The 25,473-nt window shown below is 36.0% G+C and overlaps 12 protein-coding genes across 12 annotated transcripts; 5 read left to right on the top strand and 7 right to left on the bottom strand.

The window, feature by feature from the left end:
- Positions 1 to 15: 15 nt before the first annotated feature.
- On the top strand, positions 16 to 1,536 carry RHIMIDRAFT_279388 (uncharacterized protein). The gene is made up of 4 exons (XM_023612840.1): positions 16 to 338; positions 395 to 488; positions 541 to 671; positions 721 to 1,536. The coding sequence occupies exons 1-4, from the start codon at positions 263 to 265 to the stop codon at positions 1,068 to 1,070; spliced, it is 651 nt and encodes a 216-aa protein (XP_023467155.1). The 5' UTR covers positions 16 to 262; the 3' UTR covers positions 1,071 to 1,536.
- A 2,908-nt stretch (positions 1,537 to 4,444) lies between these two features.
- Positions 4,445 to 4,699, bottom strand: RHIMIDRAFT_193123 (uncharacterized protein; the record flags this gene model as incomplete). Its single annotated transcript, XM_023605989.1, has 1 exon — positions 4,445 to 4,699. A coding segment is annotated over one exon (255 nt), but the record flags the coding sequence as incomplete, so codon positions are not given.
- Positions 4,700 to 5,921: 1,222 nt separating this feature from the next.
- On the top strand, positions 5,922 to 6,799 carry RHIMIDRAFT_279396 (uncharacterized protein). Its single transcript, XM_023612841.1, has 4 exons — positions 5,922 to 6,095; positions 6,151 to 6,380; positions 6,436 to 6,574; positions 6,633 to 6,799. The coding sequence occupies exons 2-4, from the start codon at positions 6,179 to 6,181 to the stop codon at positions 6,661 to 6,663; spliced, it is 372 nt and encodes a 123-aa protein (XP_023467157.1). The 5' UTR covers positions 5,922 to 6,095; positions 6,151 to 6,178; the 3' UTR covers positions 6,664 to 6,799.
- Positions 6,778 to 8,970, bottom strand: RHIMIDRAFT_312669 (MetAP 1). Its single transcript, XM_023614820.1, has 10 exons — positions 8,565 to 8,970; positions 8,472 to 8,505; positions 8,300 to 8,416; positions 8,148 to 8,236; positions 7,947 to 8,098; positions 7,880 to 7,893; positions 7,638 to 7,826; positions 7,443 to 7,586; positions 7,286 to 7,373; positions 6,778 to 7,221 (listed from the first exon to the last, which is right to left on the bottom strand). The coding sequence occupies exons 1-10, from the start codon at positions 8,694 to 8,696 to the stop codon at positions 7,122 to 7,124; spliced, it is 1,059 nt and encodes a 352-aa protein (XP_023467158.1). The 5' UTR covers positions 8,697 to 8,970; the 3' UTR covers positions 6,778 to 7,121.
- A 421-nt stretch (positions 8,971 to 9,391) lies between these two features.
- RHIMIDRAFT_250646 (uncharacterized protein) lies at positions 9,392 to 11,097 on the bottom strand (the record flags this gene model as incomplete). The annotated part of the gene is made up of 4 exons (XM_023610741.1): positions 9,392 to 9,565; positions 9,616 to 10,301; positions 10,351 to 10,557; positions 10,608 to 11,097. The coding sequence occupies 4 exons, from the start codon at positions 11,095 to 11,097 to the stop codon at positions 9,392 to 9,394; spliced, it is 1,557 nt and encodes a 518-aa protein (XP_023467159.1).
- A 190-nt stretch (positions 11,098 to 11,287) lies between these two features.
- On the top strand, positions 11,288 to 11,590 carry RHIMIDRAFT_236513 (uncharacterized protein; the record flags this gene model as incomplete). Its single annotated transcript, XM_023608570.1, has 2 exons — positions 11,288 to 11,421; positions 11,476 to 11,590. The coding sequence occupies 2 exons, from the start codon at positions 11,288 to 11,290 to the stop codon at positions 11,588 to 11,590; spliced, it is 249 nt and encodes an 82-aa protein (XP_023467160.1).
- Positions 11,591 to 12,995: 1,405 nt separating this feature from the next.
- Positions 12,996 to 14,064, bottom strand: RHIMIDRAFT_312671 (calponin/transgelin). The gene is made up of 5 exons (XM_023614821.1): positions 13,968 to 14,064; positions 13,773 to 13,911; positions 13,650 to 13,713; positions 13,489 to 13,593; positions 12,996 to 13,421 (listed from the first exon to the last, which is right to left on the bottom strand). The coding sequence occupies exons 1-5, from the start codon at positions 14,002 to 14,004 to the stop codon at positions 13,182 to 13,184; spliced, it is 585 nt and encodes a 194-aa protein (XP_023467161.1). The 5' UTR covers positions 14,005 to 14,064; the 3' UTR covers positions 12,996 to 13,181.
- A 545-nt stretch (positions 14,065 to 14,609) lies between these two features.
- RHIMIDRAFT_250648 (ras-related protein rab-38-like protein) lies at positions 14,610 to 15,391 on the bottom strand (the record flags this gene model as incomplete). Its single annotated transcript, XM_023610742.1, has 4 exons — positions 14,610 to 14,775; positions 14,826 to 14,911; positions 14,962 to 15,231; positions 15,281 to 15,391. The coding sequence occupies 4 exons, from the start codon at positions 15,389 to 15,391 to the stop codon at positions 14,610 to 14,612; spliced, it is 633 nt and encodes a 210-aa protein (XP_023467162.1).
- Positions 15,392 to 15,420: 29 nt separating this feature from the next.
- RHIMIDRAFT_305465 (uncharacterized protein) lies at positions 15,421 to 17,373 on the bottom strand (the record flags this gene model as incomplete). Its single annotated transcript, XM_023614478.1, has 5 exons — positions 15,421 to 15,653; positions 15,713 to 15,764; positions 15,813 to 16,618; positions 16,673 to 16,777; positions 16,833 to 17,373. The coding sequence occupies 5 exons, from the start codon at positions 17,371 to 17,373 to the stop codon at positions 15,547 to 15,549; spliced, it is 1,611 nt and encodes a 536-aa protein (XP_023467163.1). The 3' UTR covers positions 15,421 to 15,546.
- Positions 17,374 to 17,714: 341 nt separating this feature from the next.
- RHIMIDRAFT_312674 (t-SNARE) lies at positions 17,715 to 19,257 on the top strand (the record flags this gene model as incomplete). Its single annotated transcript, XM_023614822.1, has 11 exons — positions 17,715 to 17,778; positions 17,828 to 17,832; positions 17,887 to 18,016; positions 18,073 to 18,253; positions 18,306 to 18,367; positions 18,434 to 18,542; positions 18,591 to 18,667; positions 18,717 to 18,812; positions 18,873 to 19,031; positions 19,088 to 19,171; positions 19,228 to 19,257. The coding sequence occupies exons 1-11, from the start codon at positions 17,734 to 17,736 to the stop codon at positions 19,255 to 19,257; spliced, it is 978 nt and encodes a 325-aa protein (XP_023467164.1). The 5' UTR covers positions 17,715 to 17,733.
- An 859-nt stretch (positions 19,258 to 20,116) lies between these two features.
- Positions 20,117 to 20,695, top strand: RHIMIDRAFT_291181 (uncharacterized protein; the record flags this gene model as incomplete). Its single annotated transcript, XM_023613792.1, has 2 exons — positions 20,117 to 20,246; positions 20,311 to 20,695. The coding sequence occupies 2 exons, from the start codon at positions 20,117 to 20,119 to the stop codon at positions 20,469 to 20,471; spliced, it is 291 nt and encodes a 96-aa protein (XP_023467165.1). The 3' UTR covers positions 20,472 to 20,695.
- A 3,812-nt stretch (positions 20,696 to 24,507) lies between these two features.
- RHIMIDRAFT_236518 (Rab7 protein sea anemone) lies at positions 24,508 to 25,466 on the bottom strand (the record flags this gene model as incomplete). Its single annotated transcript, XM_023608571.1, has 7 exons — positions 24,508 to 24,574; positions 24,626 to 24,721; positions 24,776 to 24,932; positions 24,993 to 25,110; positions 25,168 to 25,294; positions 25,355 to 25,377; positions 25,434 to 25,466. The coding sequence occupies 7 exons, from the start codon at positions 25,464 to 25,466 to the stop codon at positions 24,508 to 24,510; spliced, it is 621 nt and encodes a 206-aa protein (XP_023467166.1).
- Between the last annotated feature and the right edge of the window lie 7 nt (positions 25,467 to 25,473).

Genomic DNA, 25,473 nt, shown 5'->3' on the forward strand with positions numbered 1-25,473 from the left:
TTTTTTTCAATACCACTTTGCTTCAAATGTATGCGTTTTAAAAAATAACTGCACCAATGGGTGAGATGCAACTAGCAATGCTTATATTTGCCCCTTTTCTATTGCGTACTTTTACATTAGATAGGTCCCCCAACCTTTAATCAACAATTAAAAGACACGAATGCTTCCATAAAAGGAAATTTTAAAGCAACCATTTCAACTGCTGTTTTCCCCTCTCATTTCCTTTTTTTCTTTTCCCTGCAAGTATTTTTTTCCTAGCAAAATGTCACAATCTGAACAATCCACTGTTGACAGGCAGCTCAAGATATTGAGCCCTCCCAAGAATGCACCAGCCATACGTAAGTGAGTTATTGATTACGTTTATCTATAACTTACATAATACGATTCTATATAGCTGAAATACCAGAATCAGCTTATAAATTAGATGCCAACGAATTAAAAATGCTGTACCAATCTACTTTAGAAAGAAGAGAAAAGCTTGAAAGCAGGTGATTGTCATTAATGATTATAATCTTTATGATCTAACTTTTAAAAACAAAGGCCATTAAAGACTCAAAAGATGAGAGATGCTGAAGACCAAGAAAGGATGAAGAAGTATCCCAAAACAACAATTCGTGTTCGTATGCCCGATTATACCATTGTTCAAGCAGTATTTCAATCAAAAGAGACAGGTTTGTATGATTATTTAGTTGGCAGAATATGTACTCATGACCTTTAAAGTATCTCAACTATACGACTTCATACGCACATTACTGGAAACACCTGAACGTAAATTTGTCTTGTGCTTACCACCTAGAAAAAAGCTAACAGATCCATCATTGACACTATATAAGGCGGGTTTATCACCTGCGTCTAATGTTTTGTTTGGTTGGATTGAAAAAGGAGAACAAAGTGGAAGTGATTTGAAGCAAGAGTACTTGAGTATGAAAGAAGAGATGCCAATGCCATCTCCAGATCCAAGAGCAAGTGAAGGTTCTAGTCTACAAAGTGAGAGAAAGTCATCTGGTAGTAGTAGTTCCTCCAAGAGTGTACCAAAATGGCTTCAAAAAGGGTTGTTCAAGAATAAATAAATGGGCACTTTTTGGACAGATGGAATTTTTTTTCAGTGCAAACTCTTATGCAAAAACAGCCAAGAATTGTTAAACGCTACTTTAGGGATTCATTTGCCCAGATGGAATATAGAGTCGAGAAGAAACAAATAAAGAGATTTATGTTCATCTTCGTGGCTCTCTTATAAGTAAAATAATGACTGCGGGGAGTGATTTGTTTACTTGCAATGGGCTGAGTGCAGGTTTAGATATAATTTATCTATTCATACATATCTCCTTTTTGGTCCCAACTGTTTAGCAGTGACAACATATTCGAGATTTAAACCTGTTATGAACAGTTTATTCACAATGCTGGTAGTCAAAACACGCAAATACATGACTAGGTTCATAAACTGACAAACAATTTTTTAATATCTTAATGCTCTACTCTAAGCATGATCTTTCTCCCATACTTTGTTCCTTATCAATAAAATTAACATTATTTGAAGCCAAAATGTGTGTTTTCACCGATATCTAGGTTTACAGTTTGGCTTTAATTGCATGAATCTGAATTATTATAATGACCCGAGCATAATCTTATAGTAGTACATGTATTCTACGTTACATCACATGGGAATAAGAAAAAGAAAAACCATATTAAACGTGCGACATCTTTCTTCCATAAAGGAAAAAAGAATATGAATGAATATAAACATGTTGCATCAAAAGACCCATTTTTCGCAGAGTACTGCCTCTCGTACTGGTGTTTGTCAAATTATATCTATTATAATCACAAAAATGGCACAGAAAAGACGTTAAAAGCTCTTGAAGCAACATTTGTCCACGAATTAAACAAGATTAGAGGAGAGAAAACAGTTAGCAGCCATGTTAAAAATGCCATACAAAAAACTATTGAGGGAACAATAGGCACTGAGAAAAGAACAAAAGAGGCAAAATAATGAAAGACATAGCAAAGAGTTAAACTATATTAATGTATAATAATGCTTTGCCAAGGGTGAACGAAACACAATTATAATGGGTGTGATGACTGCTATCCATATGGAGTCACCCTCAAGAAGGAATGCCTTACTAAAAAGATTTCAAGAACAACTAAAGAACAATCAAGATGGACAATAAGGAGACCATTCAAACAAAAAAGTGAGGTATATATGCGAATTATAATCGATTTATAGCAAATGAAAGACTAAACATTTTGTTATTCAGAAATGAAATCTACGACCTCTTCGTAAGCACATAAAAACAATTACAGTGCTTTAAATTTATATTATTTAATAGATACCACTTCCAGAAACCATTAAAGATAATATGTATATTGAATATAAAAGAGAAAACCTAAGAGATTTAGAGCTTTTCTCATCTCGTTACGTACCGAGAGGATGCCTACGCAGAGGAAATGCATCAGCAGCAATTACACCATTGGCGGAGTTGAAGAAGAATGGGTTGCCATAGGCTCTTTCACGCCACGCTTCCTTTCAGACAATATGTAATAAAATTCTTCTTCTTCAGATCTCTTTCGCACAAATCTTTTATTTTTTTATATACGTTTTTCTGACTGTTAGCCCATTCAACTTAGTAGGATGGGTGGGCACCTCATCAGAACCTGGAATGCAGGCAACAATGACTATAACAAGTATGCCTTTCAATCTCATCATCTGAAGAAAAATTATGCTGCCTAACTATTTTGTTTGTTGCCATAACGTCAGATACTAAGCCCACAACACTGATTCATGCGGCCATATCAATAGATGGAATGGCTGACAGCATTTATTCAATTTTTTTGTCATATATTTTTTCCTTCCCCTGTTAATAAATGGCTACAAAGAGGCTCGTTCCATCTACTTGTATCCTTATATTTCCGAGTTAACTACTTGGCACGCATGACGGAAGAACTCGATGCCATATCTGCAAAGCTTATTATTGATATCTGGAGTGTCAATCAAAACAAAAGACTTGTACGACGACATTATACAAGCGAGCTGTAATGCTTACTAAGGAATTTACCACCGACCATCTTCCTTTATTAGAAAAGCAAAAGACAGCAACAACACAATCACCCACAAGGATTTAAAGTTGCATGATGCCAAAGAAAAAAATTAAAGCAATAGAAACAGACGATGAAGACATAGCTGCAATCCTTGATGTTATGGGAATTCTTTCTAGGATGATTGTAACTCACACCACCGCAAAGCCAAGTGAAAAAGAATCTGAATTCAGGTGCTACCCTCTCAATATACCCCTCAATAGCGGCTTTGGTCGCCGTGTCGATCTTTTGCTTTCAACTAGAGACGCCGAATTGTCCACCAATAAGTAGAAACGAATGAAAATAATCCCTGACCAATATTTAATGCAACAAGCAAAAATATCAGGATGAATAGTCACTTAGACAAAACTTCTTAAATTACCTATTAGCCTTTTTGATACAGACAAGATTCCATTTTGGGGATGGATTAAGAAGGTACTTTAAATACGAATTTCTGACATAAAATAATGCCTAATAATATAGTTATTTGAAAAAAAAAAAAAAGATAGGTCCACATGGGTACATGTTCTCTGTGAAGAAGACGGATGATATCTACGTGGCAAAACTCCAAGTAATCTCTCTCCCTCCCTCTCGTTCAGTACAGTAGTCAGAGACACATTGAGTCTCAACCTTGTCTCATGAATTTGGCTGACTGTGACTCAAGATTTAAGGTATTTCCCCCTATCTGATTCCTCTAAAACTGGAGAACTCGTCCAGCTTGCCGCTGCTTTCTGAACAAGAAACGTAGATAGGCCTATAGACGCTTTCTATAATACTCCCTTGATACAGTTGCCACAAATACCTTTGTTCATTGACACGCTTGATCACTTATATCCATGGCAGTGCCACCAAAATAAGTTGAAGGGCAAGGTTCTGCCTGCTGCACCGTTGTAGCCCAATATATACCTTACGCCAACAAAGACTAGAAAATCTTAATTATCCCGTGTTTATATTTAAAATAAGACGATGATAATTCTCTAGTCATCACTGTCTTCATCGCGTTATTTCTCTTTATCCCACAAGTCAGTTTGATAACTGCATAAATGTGCGCCTTATACCCATACTACATATACATTTGAGCAAAGTGACCATGTCAAATTATGAGACTACTGTAAAAAACGCTACTTTACGGAATAATTCACTAGTAGATTTACAGGTCCTTCGCTGTATATGTGTTTGTTACACTATAAATATTCCTTACCTTCCAAATATCACGCTCGATGACACGAAAAAAAAGCAGACGAAACAAGACGAGCATAGATTACATTTTTACAGTTTTATAGACAAATGCTTTTTATTTATAAGCGAGTACATTTATATATATACGGGATATTTAGAATTCGTAACCAGTCTTTTCAGCGTAAAGCTTCTTGGCTTCTTCTTCGGCTTCCTTCTTAGCCTTGTGGCGGTCAACCCAGTCCATACCCTTGGTTTCGACAAGGTGGTCAACGGAGGCAGCAGCAAGAGCAGCAATCATTTGCTTGGCCAAATGGTGGTCATCTTCAGGGTTGGCACCTTCTTCTTCCTTCTTCTTGTTGTAGGCGCGCATGGCAGCGAAACCAGCAGCGGCAGAAAGGAGTTCATGGGTCCATTCGGCCTTGTTTTCTTCTTGTTCAATCTTCTTGTAGGCTTCTTCGTGGTAGGACATGGTTATTATTTGATGAAGAGAAAAAAAAGGACCAAAATAAGGGAGGCATATTTATACGTTTTTTGAGTGAGGCTTGTGTTTCTAGATTTCCTTTTTTTATTGATCATCCGTAAAGATTTTGAAAGATTTAGCTAAAAAGTTTTATTCCGAATCGTATCAGAGTACAAATAATATTATGCATACCCAAATAAAGTTCACGGCGACTTTCAGGTTACAAAAACAAAACGACGCGTTCTTGTTTGGTTTTATTATTTTTCTATTTTACTTTTATTCTTTACAAGCTTATACATTCTTTTGATGATAGCTTATTTTACTTTCAAAAATTAAAAAACTCATTTTATCATAAATGAAATTTAGTATAAAGTTTAATACAATGTGTAACCTCATCAGCCTTAGCTCGCTTTTTTAGCTAAAAAAGGCGAAACTTTAATCAATAAGTCTTTCAAAGCCAAACAGTAAAACAAATAGGCGTAATTTTTCTCGGCACACTCACACGCACACACGCACACATATATACATATATATATACACGTAAACATAAAAAGAAATCCCGAGTGCTACTACGGCAACGATAAGCTTATCATTTAGGGAAGAAGTATGACTGTGGCAACAACATACAGCTTGCGAACCTAGAAGAATAGCTGTGTAAAATGGTGTACTTCGGAATATAAAACTCATAACAGTGAACTTCCTTTTTAATCATAGAATGCCTTTCAGCTTTAATTATCTGAAACTTTTATCTTTTTCCAAAAGCCCAAGACTCTGCAAATAGCAAACATATATGTGCCTGAAAAAGCTAAAGAGCTTTAAGGTCAAAGTTTGAGTTTGAGTTTGTTTGACATCCATTAGGAGGAGCGTGGGCTTGAAAACCGTGTAACAGGTTAACGTAATGTGCCACAGAGCTAAAGGAGTGAATTAATTTTCATCATTGCTGGGAAACGACAAAACAGGAAGCGTGTTTAAACTTGGTTTGTCCCTTTACTCTCTATGAAGAAAGTATACATGGGCGCTTTTGATAAAGCCTACCACGCCATATAGAGTATATCGGTTGATTGGTTCATGTTAACTGGGTCTATTTCTAATGTTTTGTAAATAGAAACGGCAGACCAGCGCGACAATAATTTTCGCAAAGGTCTCGAGTGTATATGTCCAAAAGATACGCCACAGTCATTGCTATTTACTAACCACTTTTTTGATAGCACATCAAGTCGGTCTTTAACCCAATTGATGTGGTTGTGAAGAAATGCTGTTTGCATTTCCAAAATGACAATTATGCAATCTAAGATAATTCCGAAGTGTCATTTATTGACAAACACTTACTTCTATTTGTTAAAGAGGCTTTGTTGAAGGACAGCTCAAAGAACTTAGTATACGGCTTGTAAGTAACTTTTTTTAATTGTTATTGTTTTATTTTATTAATTTTGATATAATAGCGATGATGCCAAAGAAGAACAAGGCTATATGCTTAACTTGAAGTTAGGCTACAAGCACAAGAGGAAGCCTAGATACGCTTTCTTTGTGGAAGCAAAAGGACCTAATAAAACAAGCATATATCAAGCAGATGATGATTATGTGAGATTGATGAAGCAAATGAAAACAAGCATTGGTATACAGGTCGATATGGGCTTTCAAAATCCTAAATCTCTTGGATTGCTAGTTGAAAGTAAACTTTAAAAGCTTTTGACAAAAGTATTTACTGACAGTGCTATTAATTATAGGCTGGCGATGTAAGTTGTACAGTATGAAATTAGTTGAAGAAGCTATTTACTTACCAGCGATGATAAAGAGGTTTTGGCTTGTTGAAAAAATTGAACAAGTCATAAGCATCCTTTCCACTGTTGAAGGTGTGATGTTAAAGTAAGCGCGAAAAAAAAAAGCACACTCAGGTTTACTAACTTTACTGTCTTTTTTACAGAGAGAGCTTAAAGAATTCAAGGACATATTAAAGAGTGGAAGCGGAAGCGATGCACTTGTAAAATTTAGAAAACAACCCTTTTATACCAAGTTTAAAAAAGAAGACAGTTAAATAACTGAATTGTAAATATCAATAAAAAACCCTATTTTCAAACGCAAATCACTGTATCTGCATAAAAAGGTTCTTTTTCAATGCCAAAGGGGCTTACCCTGACTGTTGTTTCATCATTAAAAAATGCTCCAAATCTTCCAAGACAATGCACAACTCCTTTCTTAACCTAATTAGCAAATATTAAAAGAAATCTACTAGAAAAGACGGGTAATGAACACAGCATCCTAGGTACCACCACTAAAGCTTATAATTCGGCCATTGAAGAATTACAAAAGGCTGGAAAAACATGCCGAAAGTTTGCACTCACACAGAATAGGGTTCTTGGCATTCACACTGGACTCCGCGCCAATTTTATTTTTACTTTACTTTTTACTGTACTCAAGTTAAAATTTCTACACCAGTTTCAGTAACCAGTAGCGTGTGCTCAAACTGTGCTGAGCGTTTTCCGTCTTTTGTAGTTGCCGTCCATCCGTCAGGCCTAGAAAAAGAAGAATGAATACATTTTAGCAATGTAAAGCGGCGATATAATAATAGAAATGTACCACATCAATTCTTGATGCACGCCTTCGCATATCATTGGTTCTATGGTAAAGATATGACCTGGTTTGACAACGCCAATTGCTTTATTATCTATGAGAAAAAAAAAGCTTATTAGTTCACATTCACGCGTTACTTATTTAGGTTAGTAAGGTGACTAACTGGCATAATGAGGTACGTCCGGAGCACAGTGGAAGAGTTGGTTGATACCGTGTCCACAAAAGGCACGAACGACTGAGAAGCCATGTTTGGTTGCGTGGTCTTCAATGATTTTGCCAAAATCACGGTATCTGATTCCGGGTTTGACTACAAAAGGATATCAGTCTTTCTGATGTCCCTTACACTCTTCTTTCTTACCAGCAGCAATCGCCAAATCTAAGCATTCACGGGTTACTTTAACGAGCTTTTGTCCAACCTCATCAACATCACCGACAAGATAGGTTGCATTAGCGTCTCCGTGGAAGCCATTATAGTAACAGCTCACATCAATATTAATTATATCACCGTTTGCTAAGGGTCGTTGATCGGGGATACCATGGCAAATAACTAAATAAATTAAGTTCCCCATTTGGGTTAATACATCATTAAGAGAACGTTACCTTCGTTTAATGACCTAACAGTATGTTATATTGCCTGTGGCGTTGGTTTACTTTTTTTATCACTTACGTGCAGCATGATTTAGGAAAGTAATTGTAATTCAAAGGCGAGGGATACGCACCACGTTCAATTGTGGCTTCATGAACAATTCTGTCTATTTCGTCAGTTGTAATACCAACGCGTACCGCCTTGGCTGCAACCTCTAGTACTTCGCGGGTAATCTAACCTTTTTCTAAGCCTTATGCTCTCTGTTTCTATTTCTATTTTTACCTGGCAAGCCTTCCTGATACCTTCGATTTCATCGGCATTTAAAACTCTGATTTCAGAACGTTTGGCCATGAATTCTGATTTAGGAATTCCTTTACAATTTTTTTTCTGTCAATTGCTTATATTCTTTTCCACCTACTTATTGTCATGGTTACCTGTATCAGCGTAATCAGGTCTTTGAATTTCTGGAGGTACTTGGCGTCTAGGTGAAAGAGGGTACACTGCTCGAAGAGGCCCAGCGTATTTGAATGTCTTGAAAGGATCGTATGGTTCTTTTCTTTTGTGTTAGTCAAGTCTGAATAAGCATAGTTGATTAGTATTGCTAACCTCTGTGGTTGCCATGGTTTGCTTTATGAGTTCCCTTTATATATAAAAGAGGGTTTAGTAACCCATATCTAATGGTCAAACTTTCTTCATTACCCAACTCTTTTTGAAACAATCTTGAGAACAAAAGAATGAACCTTCTGTCTTATTCAGTTTGATACAAGTAGGGCACTGTAAATGGGCTTCATTCTGACAATCGGTAAAGGCACAAATGCGCTTCTCTAACATTTTAAAAACTTGAAAAAAACACAAAAAATTTTATCCTGTTTACTTGCACCTTGCCTCTTGCCGAAAAGCACTCAGCGGAGACTATTTTTGTTCCTGGTTATTAAGACAAGTGTAAACAGTCGTCTTTTTGACCACATTTTAATTCTTTTTTAATAAACAAGCATTCTGAAGGATCGCATAAATAGGTTGTCAAATATCAATATTCTCAACCTAATTTTTCTTGCTCCTGCAGAAAGCTCAAGTTAAAAGATGAACATAAAAGGCTCTATACGACACAAATTTCCTGAAATATAAGATTTCAAACTATAAATAGCTTAAATATGAAGTACTCAAGCAAAGAAATGCTATTTGATGACCTGGCTGGTTCTAATAGCCTTTAGAAAAGAAATGAGAGTATAGCTATTATCCATAGTTATCATTGTATAAGACATTTGACAAAAGTCAATCAACAGCCAACATACACCACGCTTGGTGGATTTTGAAAGATAAAGTATCAATTATTATAATAGATGGAGATGTAATGCCCCTTTTATTTAAAATCAACCATAAAAGACTCTAATTTCTTTCTCTATTTGGCAAGAATAAAGCGCCAATTAGATTTATTGTTAAAGATATCCTCTTTAAACATTTTATTAGCAAAGGGCGCGGGTGTCTATAATAAATTATTCTTTCTCTCTCTCTCTTCATTCGTCTTTTTACTCAGGTTTGCCTATCAGGCCTTTTCCCCAGTTTTGTATCACCCGTGAGCACTGACTTCTGATATGTTCTGAGCGAGGTGTATCCCATAAACCTAATGCGTCCAACTGTCTAGCGTGATGTACACATTGCTCCCAATAAAACTTTGCATAGATTCTATTTTCCACGACACGCTATAGTTCATAAGTACATCATGTACTGATGTCATCATCAATTCACTTACATCGAAATCTGAAACGTCAGGGACACGATCATCTGGCATCTGTATCATATAATCGTCAGGCATGACATAAATTTCATTTCCTTGCAAATAACTAGAGAAAATGCAAGCGGCTCGACTATCCAAGAATCGTTCAGAGCACCAAGGCTGAACGATTTTACTTTCAATGACGACAGGTTCATAGTGGAACTCATATTTGTCAATAGCATACAGTGTGCTTGCATCAACCCATTTCTCCAAATCAGTGGGACCCTCGTTCTCTTTCCAGTGCTTATCGTCCAATACCATTTTGCCTTCATGCAAACTATTGATCAATTGGCCCTTGTCAATAGGGATATCTTCTTTTTGTATATCTTTGTCCTTAAAGCTAAAAGTGGGTAGTGCCAGCAAGTCGCCTGCTTCCAGTAATTCCTTTACTTTTTCCTTATTTGCTTCTAATGTACGACGAAGGTCTGAAGCAGGAATCATATCGGCAGGCACATCCATGATATAATCTGTTCTTGACAGTAGACGTGCGAGATTGCGTTCGGCATTTCGAGGGAAGAGAACTGAAAGCTTCTCTCCAGGAATTCGAATAAGGTGAAGATCGACATTATGGTTCAGTTCAGCAGTTTCAGCATACTCCTGTTTGATATTTTCCAATGCCGATTCATCTTGACTGTCGACGTGAACAATAGCGGATATAGGACCTATATATGTGTTATGGATAAAAAAAACCTCTAAGATGACTATACCTACCATCCCAATACACGGTCAATCGACGTAGGTTGGGCCAAGTCTCAGCTGTGACGGTAGTAATGATAGATACCTGATCTTTTGAGGGTGTGTTTCTTGCCTTTAACCAGAAAGGTTGAATGCTCTTGGCTGCTTCATAATAGCTTTTCGAAAACAATTTGTGCATTTTCAAACCGTGTGACATTGTGTCAAGTAGTGAATAAACTTTATCTACAAACGAGTACGTTATTCTTTTCGTTTAATGGTCTTTGAGTGCTTACCTTGGTCGTATGTTCTTTGAGGCACCCAGTTATCGTCAAAAGTAACTACTTGTTTCTTTTCCACATCCGGAGGCTTTGAGCCTGTAATATATTTCCAACCGTGATTGAGAGTTAAAAAGACAGAGAAAATGGCGTAAAATAAAACAAAGAATCGAATCAGTCGAGATTGAGAAAGGGTTGTCCATAACGAGCGTTTTGCCGTTCCACCAAAAGCAGAAGCGTGTTTGGAGTGTGGTAATAGTGGTCCGGATGGGTTCAAGAAAGAATGTACTTTAAAGATGAGCTGGTTGAACAGCTCGGATAGTGAAGGGCTCGATTTATGGTGAAAGTGACGTTTGTTGTTTTCAAAGTGGGCCGTATTTAAAGTTGGAGCAGAGTTGTTACTAAATGATTTTTGTTGGGCACTCAAAGAAGACTTTCTTTGATGCGAAGTCGTACTGTTCTTGGTGATTGATGTCGACCGAGAGTGTTTTGGTCTGACCTCAGTCATGGTTTATAAAAAAGAAAGAGAGAAAGACAAGCATTCAAGATGAAATTTTGTCCAACTTATTGTGTATCACATCAAATTAACCATTAAAACTCCTATTCAAAAACTTTTCTTGCCTTCCCCTTTTCTCTCGTTTGTTCTTCACTCTTCTTTTCTCTCTTTTTTTTATCCTTTCGTATATCACCTTGGTAACATGTCCTACGCACCTCAGAATCAAAGCTACTATGGCAATGCGCCTCAACCTCAAGGTTACTATGCTTCTCCTCCACCTCCACAAGGTGGTTACTATCCTCCTCCTCCACAACAAGGCGGTTACTATCAACCTGCGTAAATATAGAGAATAAACATAAATATCCAAAGCTAAACCCATTCCCTCCATAGCCCTCCTCCACAGACAGTGATTGTTCAACAGCAACCCCAAAGACGTGATGATGACTGTTGTACAGCTTGTTTAGCTGGTATGCTTTGCTGCTGTTTATTAGAAGAATGCACTTAATTATCACTGTATCATACACCACACATATATTTTATAATGTACACCTTAATCTTACTCTCCCTAGCAATTAATTTAACATCAAGAAGCACCTAAAATAAAAAATGCTTTTTTAAAGGAGAAAAAACGTGCAAAAAGAGAAATTAAGTTTTCAGGAACATGGAATATGATCTCTGAATCAAAGCGCTCTTTTCAGTTAATTTTTCCTAAATAATACATTAATAACGCCCGTGTGTTTAAACCCATTTTTCACTTTCTATGACTGACTATATCGTCTGACCATCAAATCAGACTTGGATCACACTATGTACCAAGTGATCAGTTTGTATACTTTATGATCACAGTTTTTTTGCTAGAGCTATGATACTGTATTTTTATTAATTATTGACGTTAATTTTATAAAATACTGTCGTAAAATAAAAAAAAATATTTTCGTAAAAAGACGACAAAGAAAAACACGTTTGAATAAAACGACATTATATCAAAAGAGAAAGAGATAATGAGTATATGTAGAAAAAGAGAGAAAGAGTATGTTAGTATTAGAGCACATATCCCAATATTAGTTTTACTTACCACCAAGGTGCATTCTGGGGAGGGTAGCGATAACTACCCAGGAGAAGTTTAAACAAAAAAAAAAAAGGAATGGAGGACAGAGAGAACCCAGGGCGTCAGAAGAGGCTACTGGGGGACGTTCCAGATACACACCAGAGAGCAAAGAGGGCGGGACAAGCGAGTCAGAGCAAGGACCATGAGGACAGGCTAGTCTTGATTGGTGAATCTTTGAACACTCAGAGGGACACTTGATAACTGCTGTAAAGAAGCAAAAAAAGGACTCAATTAAAATGAGTTTTTATATGTTTTTCTTTTTCAAATAGGGTATCTAAGACAAAGAAATCATGTCAAATAGAAGCAATCTGCTTCGTGATCATTCAAGAATATGCATTGCCAAATATGACTACATGTTCTTCTGATTTTATGGAAAAACCGAATAAAGAATTTAAACTTTTACAAAGAGACTAAAAAGGGCGATTTCTAATACTAGGTTAGCTTCAGCTCCAAGACAGCCCACCTGTTAATATTACTGTATTTGTTATTACTCTGATAACGTTACAACGGTTTCAATACGACATCTAAATTTGGGAAGCACGATTTTCAGTCTCATTACTTTTTGGAAATACAGTGTATTCATGGATGTCAAGGCTGGTACTACGAAAATATCCTTGGCGACGACGAATTTACATTTCATACATGAACTTTGTTCTCACCATTGGGTGCATTTATTTTCGATCACAGGCGAATTTACTTTCCGGAAAGACTGTATATCCAGCGGATAACCGGAATTATTAATGACATCGATAGACAATTAATTGAGCGTAGGTTTTGTCCTCTCTCCTATTTCTTATTCTTTCATATCTCCTCCGCTTTTCTCTATTCTATGGTGCTTGTAATTATAAAAAAAGACTTGTACATAAAAAGAGCCGAGAACAAGGATTGAATCAGAAGATATCAATTGACCCCTTCTTCTTTATCGATTAACAGATTGAACGCAGTGATAGGTCTTAAACAGTGCAAGATAAACAACACATTGGTAGGTTTATTTATATTGAGAAGTGTCCTTTCCAGCAATATCTCGTCGTTGCCCAAAATTAATACCAGATTGATTTGCTCCACCCGTATACCCGTATTGATATGTGTTAAAGGTTGCATTAGCAGCCTTGGCGGCATCTTCTGAGTACGTTGGTTTTTGTTTATCCGCAAGCTTTGGTCCAAGGTAATTACTACAAGTTCCCGCCTTATATCCATATCTGGAAATAGCATAGATTGAATCAACAACCTATATACTTGATAAGTTTTCTCTTTTTTTTTTTTTCTCTCTCTCTTTAGGCCATTTTGATATATACCTGAGTCATATTCTTCTTTTCATATAAATCAATTGTTTGAAACAAGTCATGCTTGGGAACACCTAATGCTTCTGCTCCTTTCAAGAAAATAGAAATATTTTCCATCTGGTCAAAGAATATCAATTAGACACAATGAGGAGGGCACTGCTATATATTTTTACCTGAACAAAGGGCATCCTGGACTGCTTAAACTTGCCTTGACCAGGCTTTAATTTACCAATAACTCTATGATAGTAAACAATGTTAGGCTCACATATGTACGTGTATACATGTGCCATTTTTACTTGCATAGAATAACACCATCTTTTAGACTTTCTGCAAAGTCATCTGAAGGAAACTTTTCTCCAATAAGGTCTTCTATCCAAGCTCTGGCCTCTTGCTCACGTTCCAAAGAGTATTTTCCAACTATTTTAGCCTGAATCTCTGTGTCATTTCTGTTAGTTTTCTTTTCATTTTAAGAACTCTTGTACGCGAATTACCTTTGTCTATTCCATAAATCGGTGCTTGATCGTCCATTGCTGTAAAGAGCGAGAAAGGAAAAGAATAAAATGTTACTCAGCTTGGTTAGATTTTTGAAAACCTAACCCAGCCAATAGAAAGTTGCTTGATTAGACTTTTGAAAGCCTAAATTACAGCTTACAGAGTGCAAACAGTTGCACACAATTTACTATCAATAATTAGGTTGGTGTTTTCAACCTTTTCTTTATTGATTCCAACTTGATGACATATAATAACAAAAGAAAATCTTTATCTTCTTGAAAAACACTAGAAAATAAGGCAAACCGAGCAACTTCACTTATTCGTTTAATGTGGTCGGTGCTAGTGGGCTTTTGTACCAAGCTTGATCCCATCCAATATTCTTATACGCCTCCTTAATATCGCCTTTCGTCTTCCCTCCTCCGAACCAGTTACTGCTGGCTCCACCCATGATATACTTAATAGTCTCTTTTAAAGTTTACTCATTTTCTTGTTTCTTTCTTTCTTATAGACTCTCTTTTGAATACAAATATTTAATGAGCATTTTTCTTATATCTCACTTGTTTGCTTCTGTTGAGCTTCTCTTTTAGCACTATTTGTTGTCATACTATCAGTGTGCGAATAAAGTGTATGCTATGATTTATTTAACAACACCCATTGTTCTGTTGTCGCTGTTGCTGTCCAAGCTTCACCGAGGCTTCATCAGATACAGTATTATTTACGTTCTCTTCTTCTAGTTTTACAATAGCAGATACTAAACAACGCGTGGCTTCTTCAATGTTGCTATTGTCTTTGGCTGATGTCTCAAACCTAAAATTAAATGAGATGCTGACTTTCTTTTTTAATAATACTTTTTTTACCATTGAATAAATCCATGCTCTCTACAGAAACTATCTAATTCTGCTGGGTTGACAGGTTGTCCATGTCCCTCCTGGATCAAGTCCGTCTAAAGTAAGGTGAGTTTTGGGAAGTATAATCGGAGAAGTGAAAGTATACCTTATTAGCCAATAAAATAACCGGAATTTGTCCTCCTCCCCATGCGTCGGGTAATGCAACCTTTGCATCAATATCCTTTTTCCATCTTGTTACGCCTTCGAACGTCTGTGGTCTCGTGATATCATATACAACTATAGCTCCAAGTGCTTCTTTATAATATACTCGCGTCATATTTCCAAACCTTTCTTGTCCCGCAATGTCCCAGAGTTGAAGTCGAACAATGATGTCAGGAGTCCATTGAATGACTTTAAGTGCAAAATCTACACCAATCTATCATAACCATAAGTACTCTTTCTCTTATTTATTCTATAATATTTACAGTAGACTTGTAATTTGTTGAGAATATATTGTGAACATAACGACGTATGATTGATGTCTTTCCTGTACCGAGATCACCTACAACCAAGATCTTGAAAAGGTATTCCTTCATCTCTGTCTATAAAGTATTTATTTATTATTAACTCTTCTTCTTTTATATAAAGCAATAGTATGATATAAGTATGTCTTTTTTTTTTTACAATAGAGTACCATTTTTAAATAATAATAAGTGAAAAAAATAAAAGAAATAATAAAAAACCACCGAATTTAGGATTCGATCTTGTCATCTCTTCCAATAATAAAAGATATCCTACTCCATACTCTCTGAACCATTTCATTTGCTATCGTTTTCTTCATCACTCCTAGTTTAGCACCTGATACATATTAAAGGGTGAGTGTGACGTCTGTGTTGAATGCTATGTTGTCATTTTACCTATTTGTAAGCCGATCAATCGAAGTTCATCCGCAATTTGAATTATTGTCTCCTAATAAATGTAATTATTATCTTGTTACCAATCTATATTCTTATTTACCCTTTCACGTCTTATTTCGTCATCATCTGTACCAATGGCTGCATCCAACATCGCAATACGTATACAGCACTCATCATAATCCAAGTTACTTCGTGTAAAGGGCTTTTCTGGATAACTAAACATCAGGGCTGCTTGCTTGATTAAGCTTTCATCTACTGGAATATTATCTATACTTCCAGGGACATCTCTTTCCAAGTATCGACCTAAGCAGGTGATCCCGATCACTCTGCGTAAGTATCGAGACCTGTCATAGACGGTCTTTAGTGTATCTAATAGATGCACTTGCTGTTTGGAAGTCGTGACCATATCACATATGTCATTTGCTATATTCTTGACATCAATCTTCCAAGTCTCTTTAAGGGCAGAAAGACAATTATCTATGCTCGTTTGGATTTCTTGTATGACCAAATGACCTGCTTTGTCAAGCGATAATTGTAATAAAATCCTAATTGTGTATCTTATTTCCCATGGCATATAGGCTTCCTTCCACAGTCTGATGGAAAATCCAAAGGCCTTGATCATCAATCCTAACTGAGAAAGTGGTATATGTCTAGATCGATGTTGTGAGTCAACTGGAATGGTCTCGCTCATCATTTGATCTTCTGTATCCATGGAAATGACGTCGACTAATTCTGTTGGTATGGCATGATACGCTATAAGTACTGATTTGAATACATCCAATTTGATGTATCGCTGCTCGTATATTTCTCGTGACTCTGACCCGTTTCTATCATCAGGATGTGACCATAGCATAAGTAATGTAGAGAGTGCGTTTCTAGCTGTAGCCTTATCTTGATCTAAAGCAACTGTATAATAGGGTTATCATATATTTGTATGAATACACATATTTGTCTATATACCAACTTCAAACAACCACTGATAGACATAATGAGGACACATCCAACCTGAATTATGCCAATCCTTCATACAACCAGACGCAAGTAAAAATGATCTTCCCTCTGTTGCTGTAGAAAAGTAAAAGTCAGTTGAGTAGCTCATATACACATATACCCTATTTACTCGCAGAAAGCTCTGATAGGTGAATTTCCTTTTGTCCGCAAAATAGATCTCTAGAGATCAAGCAGGGTTCTCTTATATACTTTATGCCATCCTTAAAGAACGGTCGGTTCCAGTCTTTCTCTAGTCTATGAATCTCTTCTGTTTCTTTGATAGCTTGAAAGACATTGTCCAAATGTTCTTGCTCTTCAGGTGCTAAATAGTCCTTGACTTGATCCTTAATCTCCAATCCTTCTTGCTCCATTTCTTCTGTATAACTTTCCATAATATAGTTGTCATCAAACTGAACATCGACTACTGATATCAGATCTTCCGTTGGTGTTTGCTTTATGGGATAGCCATAAATGTCAACTTCTTCTTGGTTGATGCGTTCTTGTTCTAACTCTTGAAAGAGTAATTCTAATGTTTTTTCTCTTTCTAGCTTGTTCTTCTTTCTCTGTATGAGCTCTTCTACAGTTGTCACTTGTTGCTCAGCGTCAGAATCGTCATGTTGAACTAACCGTCTATGTGACCGTTTGATAGGCTTTTTAAATCCTGAAGACATTGTGTTATATCTGTCACACCGCTCATTCAAATAAATAAAGTTTTTTGGCCTTCTATTGATTGGCCCACAGACGGGGAGACTGTTGCTTATGGATGCTTTAGTGCATTTATATCTCTTTTGTTTAATAAGCCCTTGAATGCCTTATAGCATCTCTTTTGGAAGCGAATATATGATTTATTATTTGTAAGTGCAACATGTATCACTTGTAATAATAGCCATCTCAAAAAAATATAATGCGTATAGACCGTTGTGACGTAGATCAATCAGAAAATAAAAAAAAAAAAGGAAAGAGGAATGCTTATAGATCGTCATTCTCTTCTTTTTTTTTTTTTTTATTTTACAAAAAACACGTGTGCTGAGATGTCATATTCCTTTAGTCGAGATAGAACTGCAGAATTAAAAAGTGTATGCATAAGACAAGATGCATTGTAGTACAAGCTAACTTTTTTATTAGCCCAAGTAAGTGTAAATTGACAGTATGATAGACGTATGAGTGGCAAACCCATCCATTAGTAATAATGATCAATATCAAAAACCTCACGACTGGGGATATTCACCTCGAGGCGGTGGTAGTAACAACAATACTTATGAGATGAGTCAAGTAAGCCCAGATATCACCAACATCCAAGTGTTCTTTGAACAGGTATAAAAATATATAGTGCTATGCTTATATAACTAATTATCCATGTTTAAAAAAAGTTAGATAGAGCGAAAAACGAAATTGATTCGCTCAATTATCAAATCGACCAAATTGCAAACTTGCATAGTACGCTTTTACAAAGCCTTAATGACCAACAGTCAAGACAAGCGTCAAATGATTTAGAAAGGATGAAGTCAAGCGCACAGAGAACGAACTTTAATGTAAAGGCAATGATACAAGGTCGGTTCTCTATTTATGTAGGCCTCCTTTTGTGTACTCATATAATGTAAAGAAATGCAGAGCGGGAATAATCAGCTACCAAATAATTCAGATACACAGATGCGCAGAACACAGGTTCAGAAAGAGAAAAAGAACTCAGGTTGACATGTCCGTTGTATACTCATCCAGATTTTATTCTAGACTGGAGCCTTGAGAAAGCGATTTCTAGATACTATCCAAAGATATCAGGATGTAGAGCGTAACTATCAGTTGAAGTATCGACAACAGATCGAACGACAAATAAGAATTGGTAAACAAATAAAGGTTCCAACCTAATTCCTAACCCATGTTTGATTAGTTAAACCAGAGGCAAGCCAGGAAGAAGTGGATGACATTATTGACTCTGATGGACCGCCTCAAGTATTTGCACAATCAGTAAGTCTTCCTTCTTTAAAACCATCTCAATATCTTAATGCCTGTGTAGCTTATGAATGCGGGTAGACAAGGACAGGCCAAAGCAGTCCTATCAGAGGTTCAGTCGCGGCATGATGATATCAAGCATATAGAAAAAACAATCATTGTAAACATGGAGCAATAACCTAAAAAGATGGTAACTATACTAATTACTGTATACATATAGGAATTACATCAGCTCTTTATGGACATGTCCATGATGGTCGAGCAGCAAGGAGAGACACTGAATACAGTTGAAGCTAATGCAGAGCAGACGCAAACAAAGATTAAAGAAGGCAATCAATTCATTGCTAAAGCTATCCAAACTGCTAAATCAACACGAACTGTAAGAATAATAATAATAAAAGCAACTATATACACTAACTGAACGTAATCCCATAGAAAAAATGGTGTTGTTTTTTCTTATGCATTGGTATTTGCGTGATGATTGCAATTCTCGTTTGGTGGTTTGCTTTTGATCACGTGGTAAGGTTTAAATTGATAAATTACCATTGCATTAGCTGATATTCTTTTCATCTTAGGGTGTTGGTGGTAGCAACAATGGTCAATAAAAAAAAGTTACTTTTTCATGCTTCAAGATAAATGTCTTGTTGTATCAGGATCATTATTCCTATTGACTTTATACTCTAACCAGTTTATGACTTTTGCCGTTTAAGAGTATAGTTTACTAAATAGTTTCATGTTATTGGTGTCGATGTCAGTGTCGGTTTTCTTTTTCGTTTTTCTTAGAGACCACACCCAAAACGTAAATAAAACTTCAGTTAATTATCACAATATAACTTCTGTCCTTAGATATTCCCAGCCTATTCTTGTCCTCTCTTATTTGTGTCTTGTCTCGTTCTTATCTCTTTAAGTCCTACCTCCTCTAGATCATATTGCAAGCCCTTAATACTGTCCTCTTCTCCGCTGAACAATACAATTCATTACAAGTGGCGTCGATGTTGATGACGTTGTTGCTGTCGTTTTCTTTCAAAATAAAAAAAAAAAGGCAAACACTTGGTGCATTCAAAAATAGGTGAATGCTACGAGCACTTCCTTGGAGCGCCGCATGTGAGATTGTTTTACAGCTTCACACCACCAAAGTCTCTGCCTAGCCTAAGGTTGTCTAGTTCACTCTCTCTGACATAAGATACGGATTTATCATAATTACACGTGAGCTAAGTGGCCTTGGTTGACAGACTGACAACATAAAATTAGAATAAAGAAATAGCAATATTTTCTTTTTTATCTCTTTCTTCTTCTTGGAAAGATACAATTCAAGATAGTAACTTCATAAACTTATGTTTAGCTTGACGTTATACATTGAATAGTTTTATTGGAATTCAATACAAGTAGTGAATAGAGGTAGCGCCCGTAGTATTAGTCTAACTTCTGGTGCATTTTTGAGTTCACCAAGTGTTTACCAAAAAAATGGCCATAGTGAATGATAGTGAAGACAATTTACATTTGCTATTTGAACGAAGATCAGGAACAGATACTACTAGTAAACTTGTAATGAATGATAAAACTGTAAAAAACATTATCATTAATGAACTGCTTGGTAACTTTGTTATTTTTTGTGTATGAATCGAATTAGTTCTACTTACAGGTGTTAATTTTTATAGGACCAAACATTACAGATTATTCATATCAATCTGCTTCAACAGAATGGTCAGACAGAATGAAATCAGATGTCCTGTATATACCTACTGAAGTTAGTTATGCTCAACCTCCAATCCTGGTTGAAATCCAAAACAGTATTGATCAAGCGTTCATGATAAGATGAATACAATATTGTACTTATATGCTTGAATGTTACAAAGTATTGCCTTTGGTTCTTGTATCTGTAGTTGAAAAGTTTTCTAACAAGGAACTTGAAAAAAAAAAAAGTCCTGCCAAATATTAAAGCCTCATATTTGCTAGAAACTCCATGTGTATTTTGGGGTCAGGTGGCACATTTTATGTTGTTAAAATCAATTGAAAATCATATAAAAGTGGAAATGAATCAGCTTGTCACACTTGCTTACTTTGTCACCTCTTTATCTCAAAGCTTAGGTTTATTAAAATATAACGTCGTTTCAACAGTGCGTTTTTTATACTCACTTTGCAAGGCTAATCTGAAGAAAAAACAAGATAATAAAACAATTCAAATTATCGACCAAAGTATTGAAGAAATAAGCAATTGAGTCGAACGAAGGAAATTCCTTCCTAATCGCTGAAAAGCGCAAAAGTTTCGCTGAACAGCTATTAAAAACAATTCAAGTCCTGAAAAGAAAGCTAGCTAAGGTGTATGTAATGTAATACGAAGTCATGAAGTATTGGACACATTACATGAGTAAGTGGTCTTGGTTACTCCCACCCTCCTCATCTCCTTACTTGGTCTCACTCTAGAAGATGGAGATTAATATCGTTTTATTTTATACAATTATATTATTTTTATGTAGCACAACAACCAAGGTCACTTAATCGTGTAATGCGCCAATGTTTCATAATTTCGTATTTACACTACAGAAAACGAACTTTGTATAAATCTGTATAAAGCTGTATATTCGGACTAAATTTTTCTATAGTGTGAAGGTTTCTTTCAAATAATTAGGGTATCCTTTATTGTTAAAGAATCATAGAACGAGGTTTGAAATGGACAATAAATAAACAAGAAGTAAAGAAGTAATAAGTTATTCAATACAGCGTATTTATAGACATAATGCTATAGCAGATTCTCTTATACTTATAATGTACAAAAAGCTCTTTCAGTACTCTTTTAAATGAGTATCAATGCGAAAATATAACATTTGGCCTTTTGTTGGCTGTCACGATACGAGCTTACAAAGTCGAAATAGTCGTATGGTGATTATAAGTGCCTAGCTATTGTTGTCAGGCTATGTGGAGTAAGAGCAGGCCTTTGAGGGCACTTCTCAGCTTTTGAGGATGATTAATCCTTTAGGATTATTATTCATAAGGACACGAAGAGAAATCTGCTTGCGTATCCACGTCATGTAAATGCAAGAAGCCACAACAGCATGTTTACACGCATTTTTTCAGCGGATCATTACGCGAAATGAAGTTGGATATACATGCTTCCTGCATCTTATACATTAATGAATAAATGATCAACAAAACAAAAAGAAGCAGAGTACACCTATCTAACCAAGGTTAGTTAAATATGCTTACAGCCAACAGTAAACAGTCATGACAGCAGTGTCTACATGAATCTAATTAATATAATAGAAGGTCAATATTGTACGCAAAAAAGAGAAGATGCAACAGTTCTTTGGCTTTTATACTTTTTTTTACTCAAATGCAAATCAAGCTTGTTATTCTTACTATCTGCGCTTCTCTTGTCGCTGTTGGCTTTGCTGCTCATTCTCCCCAAGGTGACCTCATTGGCCCGATAAACAAATTATAATAGACATTATTATGTAAATTCTTGGAGGTATCTCTTAAACTAAGCATTTATGAGATTTCTCGAGCAAGGATCATCATCTGGACATGTGGTCATATTATAATAAAAAAAATCAATAAGCTTGATAATTCTTTTTGTGCGTCATATGCCCTTCGTCAGTAATAAGCGACAAAGACTGATGTTCTTTATTTTAGAGCAAGTAAACAAGTAAAACACCAGAAATTCCATTAAATAAAGCACTGCTCTTCAGCATACAAATGAATAAAAGAGTGTCGCCAGCAATTTAATGTACCATTTCTGAGAACAAGCAACTGACTAATGTTTTCAGGCCTGTCTATAAAACACTGCGCATTAAGACAGACTCTGAGATCCCTTGTAAGTACAATCATCTTTTGATTACGTGTTAGTGCTTTTATCTCTCTGTTCTATAATGAAAGGAAAATCTATTGTTCAGACAACTCACTCTTACTGACTACACTACATATACCCTATGTACTCCTTCCTCTGACAGTAGTAAGAAAGTATGACCAAGCTGTATGTAAATACTCTTTTGTAGTTCTTGTGCAATTTTGGCTGACTAGCTGATAATGTGTTAGTCAGCCTTGCTTATATTATGAATTCTCTTTTACGTGTTTAAGCATTTGCTGTTGAATATAATCAATGAATAGAAAAGGGTGTAGCTGGTTAAGGGATACTTTATCGGATAGACATTACATGCAACAAAACTTGCCACGACAATCAATTCATAACTTAATTACTAGTAGTCACTAAGATTTTTTTCATTTACATTAGTTTATAGTTCACCCTGTTGCATTGTAGCCACGATCACAAGGGGCAGCGTTTCCGAAGTAATTAAAGAATCACTAAAGTAACTTTATAAAAAGTTTGATAAGCTAGCCCCTCCCTTCTGAGAGAAAAGCTACCTACTCCCTCAAGCATCATAAAGGTTACTATCAAAATTGGGGCAAGCCGGAAAAGCTTGAGAGAAAAAATAGTGAAAAAAGGCCTTCTTTTATACTTTTTTGTCTGTTTACATCTGTGACCTTAAAAAGAGAAAAATTGGGATAAGCTATTCCCTCCCTTCTGAGAGAAAAGCCACCTACTTCTTTAAGCATCATAAAGGTTACTATCAGAATCCGGGCAAACCGGAAAAGCTTGAGAGAAAAAAAAGCGAAAAAAGACCTTCTTTTATACTTTTTTGTCTGTTTACATCTGTGACCTTGAAAGACAAAAAAGGAAGGTCCTGAGTCAGAATTGGTTGCATGAATTTTTTGCTGATAGGAAGCGTGCTTTTATTTATAAACATATTCCATAACAGTGTACTTTAAATAAGTGAATGAATAAATAATAATGTTAAATAGGTTTAACAGTGTTGTCCGAGATAATTTGCTTGAAAAAGGGGCGTATTTTACTATAAAATCAAAAGAAACTTTTTAATACCACTCAAGCAGTCTAGAACTTAAGTACATTTGTGTAGCTACTCTGTTTCTATAGTGATCAATAGATATCACGCTGATTAGCTGTTAGTACCACTTTAGAACGTGATGACCAAACTAAATAATAAATAATGCTCTTTTTATGTGTGGATACGAAGCAAAGAGTACTAGTAAAGTTTCAAATCATCTAGTACATGAACACCTTCTCTCTTAGAACACATGTGTAATTTGATCAATAAAGTATCATGGAATCAGCTTATTGCCACAATCATAAAGTAATCATCTACTAAATAAAGAACATAGGTCTCCTTTTAGCCCTCATACTTCACTTCATTAATACATTACTCTGCTCCCAAGGGTTTCTATTTGCATGCTTTCGATTACATATAAGAGTTTCTCTGGAATTCGTGATATGGAAGAAGGGTCAGTAGTGATAAGGTCACTCTGGAGCTGCTGATGTTGATGTTTCTGATGTAATAAAATATTGATGAGAGTTAAGTGAGCCACTGGATCTGTTCTTGGTCTTGTAGCACCACCTTTTTCTTGTTATTACAGCTCCGTGTTTATGGTGTAAAGTTGCAGCTTTTTCTCTGCAAGTGAAGCGGACATGACAAGTTGTTCTCGAAATAGAATTGTATCCAGATGACATAACAAGCTTCACTTTTGTAAGGCTGATGTTTATAAAAAAATACAATGCTACCAAGTCCTTATTTAAATCGAACAGGCTGAGTGCAAGTGCTTCCTTGTTTGAGCTTTGTTGCATAGCGATCATCTCATTGTTTACGTTCTCGAAAGCATACTTATAACGTATTTTATATTTCAAAAGACCTTTGTGTGCCAAGAAAAACAAGAAAACTAGCGATATTCGACTTGCAAGAACAACTGGATCATGTGACATTATACTCCAACATATGCAGTAATATATCACTGGCGATACTGAGAGACATTTATTACACTATTCTTTATTACATCTGATTGTTGACTTAGCAAGCGCATCCTGGATCATGTTCTTGTCTTCCACTAGGTATTTGAATGGTATCAGGAAAATCACTATGGATGCAAGGTCAGTGTGAAAGATATTTAAAAGCTGACAACACCTACATGTCAACATCTGTTTCTTGAGATAGAGCATTCTTTGCAATTGTCTGGAAAGCCTGTTCAACGTTGATAGCTTCCTTTGCAGAAGTTTCAAAGTAACTAATATACTGATGAGTCGCGCATTCTACTACACTGATCCATCATATCACTTACGGGATGTTGCCTTTAGACTGACACCAAGCCATAGCGCGTTTTTGAGATACCATTCTTCGGCTTTCTTCAACATCAATCTTATTACCAAGGAGCACAAAAGGGAAATGATCAGGGTCTCTGGGAGAAGCTTGGACCAAAAATTCATCACGCCATTGGTCTAAAGCAAAAGAGAGAACATGCTTAAAAAGAGAGATTGTACATTACAAATAATGTTTACCTAATGCTTCAAAGCTTCTGCTATTGTTAACATCATATGCGAGTACACAACAATCAGCACCTCGATAGAATGCGACGCCTAAAGATTGGAATCGTTCTTGACCTGCTGTATCCCAAATCTAAAACGTATTTTAAAATGCAGCCCTTTTGTAAGAGGGTCTTTTTGCTTGACATACCTGCATCGTAACCAAACGGTCATCTACCATTACTTCCTTAGTCAAGAAGTCTGCACCAATGGTAGCCTTGTACTGATTTGAAAACTTTTTATTTACATATTGGTTCATCAAGGAAGTCTTTCCAACTCTACAATTTTAAGTCATTAGTGTCTCATGAGTAACAATAAGCCCCTCTTTCCATATTTACCCACTGTCACCGAGAATAATAACCTACAATAAGCCTATTTAGCTCTGTTTATATTAAAGCTTGTCTTTATAGACGTTACCTTCAAGAGAACCTTTTTGCGACCAGAAGCCATTTTATAT

Source organism: Rhizopus microsporus (genome assembly GCF_002708625.1).
Source record: "Rhizopus microsporus ATCC 52813 unplaced genomic scaffold scaffold_6, whole genome shotgun sequence".
Classification (NCBI taxonomy): domain Eukaryota; kingdom Fungi; phylum Mucoromycota; class Mucoromycetes; order Mucorales; family Rhizopodaceae; genus Rhizopus; species Rhizopus microsporus.

Bases quoted from the DNA above. Each gene is read 5' to 3' on its own strand.
- RHIMIDRAFT_312671 (XM_023614821.1), bottom strand. From the start codon at position 14,004: ATGGACGATCAAGCACCGATTTATGGAATAGACAAAG. The intron at 13,912-13,967 runs GTAATTCGCGTA...GAAATGACACAG, and splicing joins GATTTATGGAATAGACAAAG to AGATTCAGGCTAAAATAGTT. The intron at 13,714-13,772 runs GTAAAAATGGCA...TTACTATCATAG, and splicing joins GATGGTGTTATTCTATGCAA to AGTTATTGGTAAATTAAAGC.
- RHIMIDRAFT_279396 (XM_023612841.1), top strand. From the start codon at position 6,179: ATGCTTAACTTGAAGTTAGGCTACAAGCACAAGAGGAAGCCTAGATAC. The intron at 6,381-6,435 runs GTAAACTTTAAA...TATTAATTATAG, and splicing joins TCTTGGATTGCTAGTTGAAA to GCTGGCGATGTAAGTTGTAC. The intron at 6,575-6,632 runs GTAAGCGCGAAA...TCTTTTTTACAG, and splicing joins GTTGAAGGTGTGATGTTAAA to AGAGAGCTTAAAGAATTCAA.
- RHIMIDRAFT_279388 (XM_023612840.1), top strand. From the start codon at position 263: ATGTCACAATCTGAACAATCCACTGTTGACAGGCAGCTCAAGATATTG. The intron at 339-394 runs GTAAGTGAGTTA...GATTCTATATAG, and splicing joins CAAGAATGCACCAGCCATAC to CTGAAATACCAGAATCAGCT. The intron at 489-540 runs GTGATTGTCATT...TTAAAAACAAAG, and splicing joins AGAGAAAAGCTTGAAAGCAG to GCCATTAAAGACTCAAAAGA.
- RHIMIDRAFT_312669 (XM_023614820.1), bottom strand. From the start codon at position 8,696: ATGTTAGAGAAGCGCATTTGTGCCTTTACCGATTGTCAGAATGAAGCC. The intron at 8,506-8,564 runs GTAATGAAGAAA...TTATATATAAAG, and splicing joins ATTGTTTCAAAAAGAGTTGG to GGAACTCATAAAGCAAACCA. The intron at 8,237-8,299 runs GTAACCATGACA...AAAATTGTAAAG, and splicing joins ACCTGATTACGCTGATACAG to GAATTCCTAAATCAGAATTC.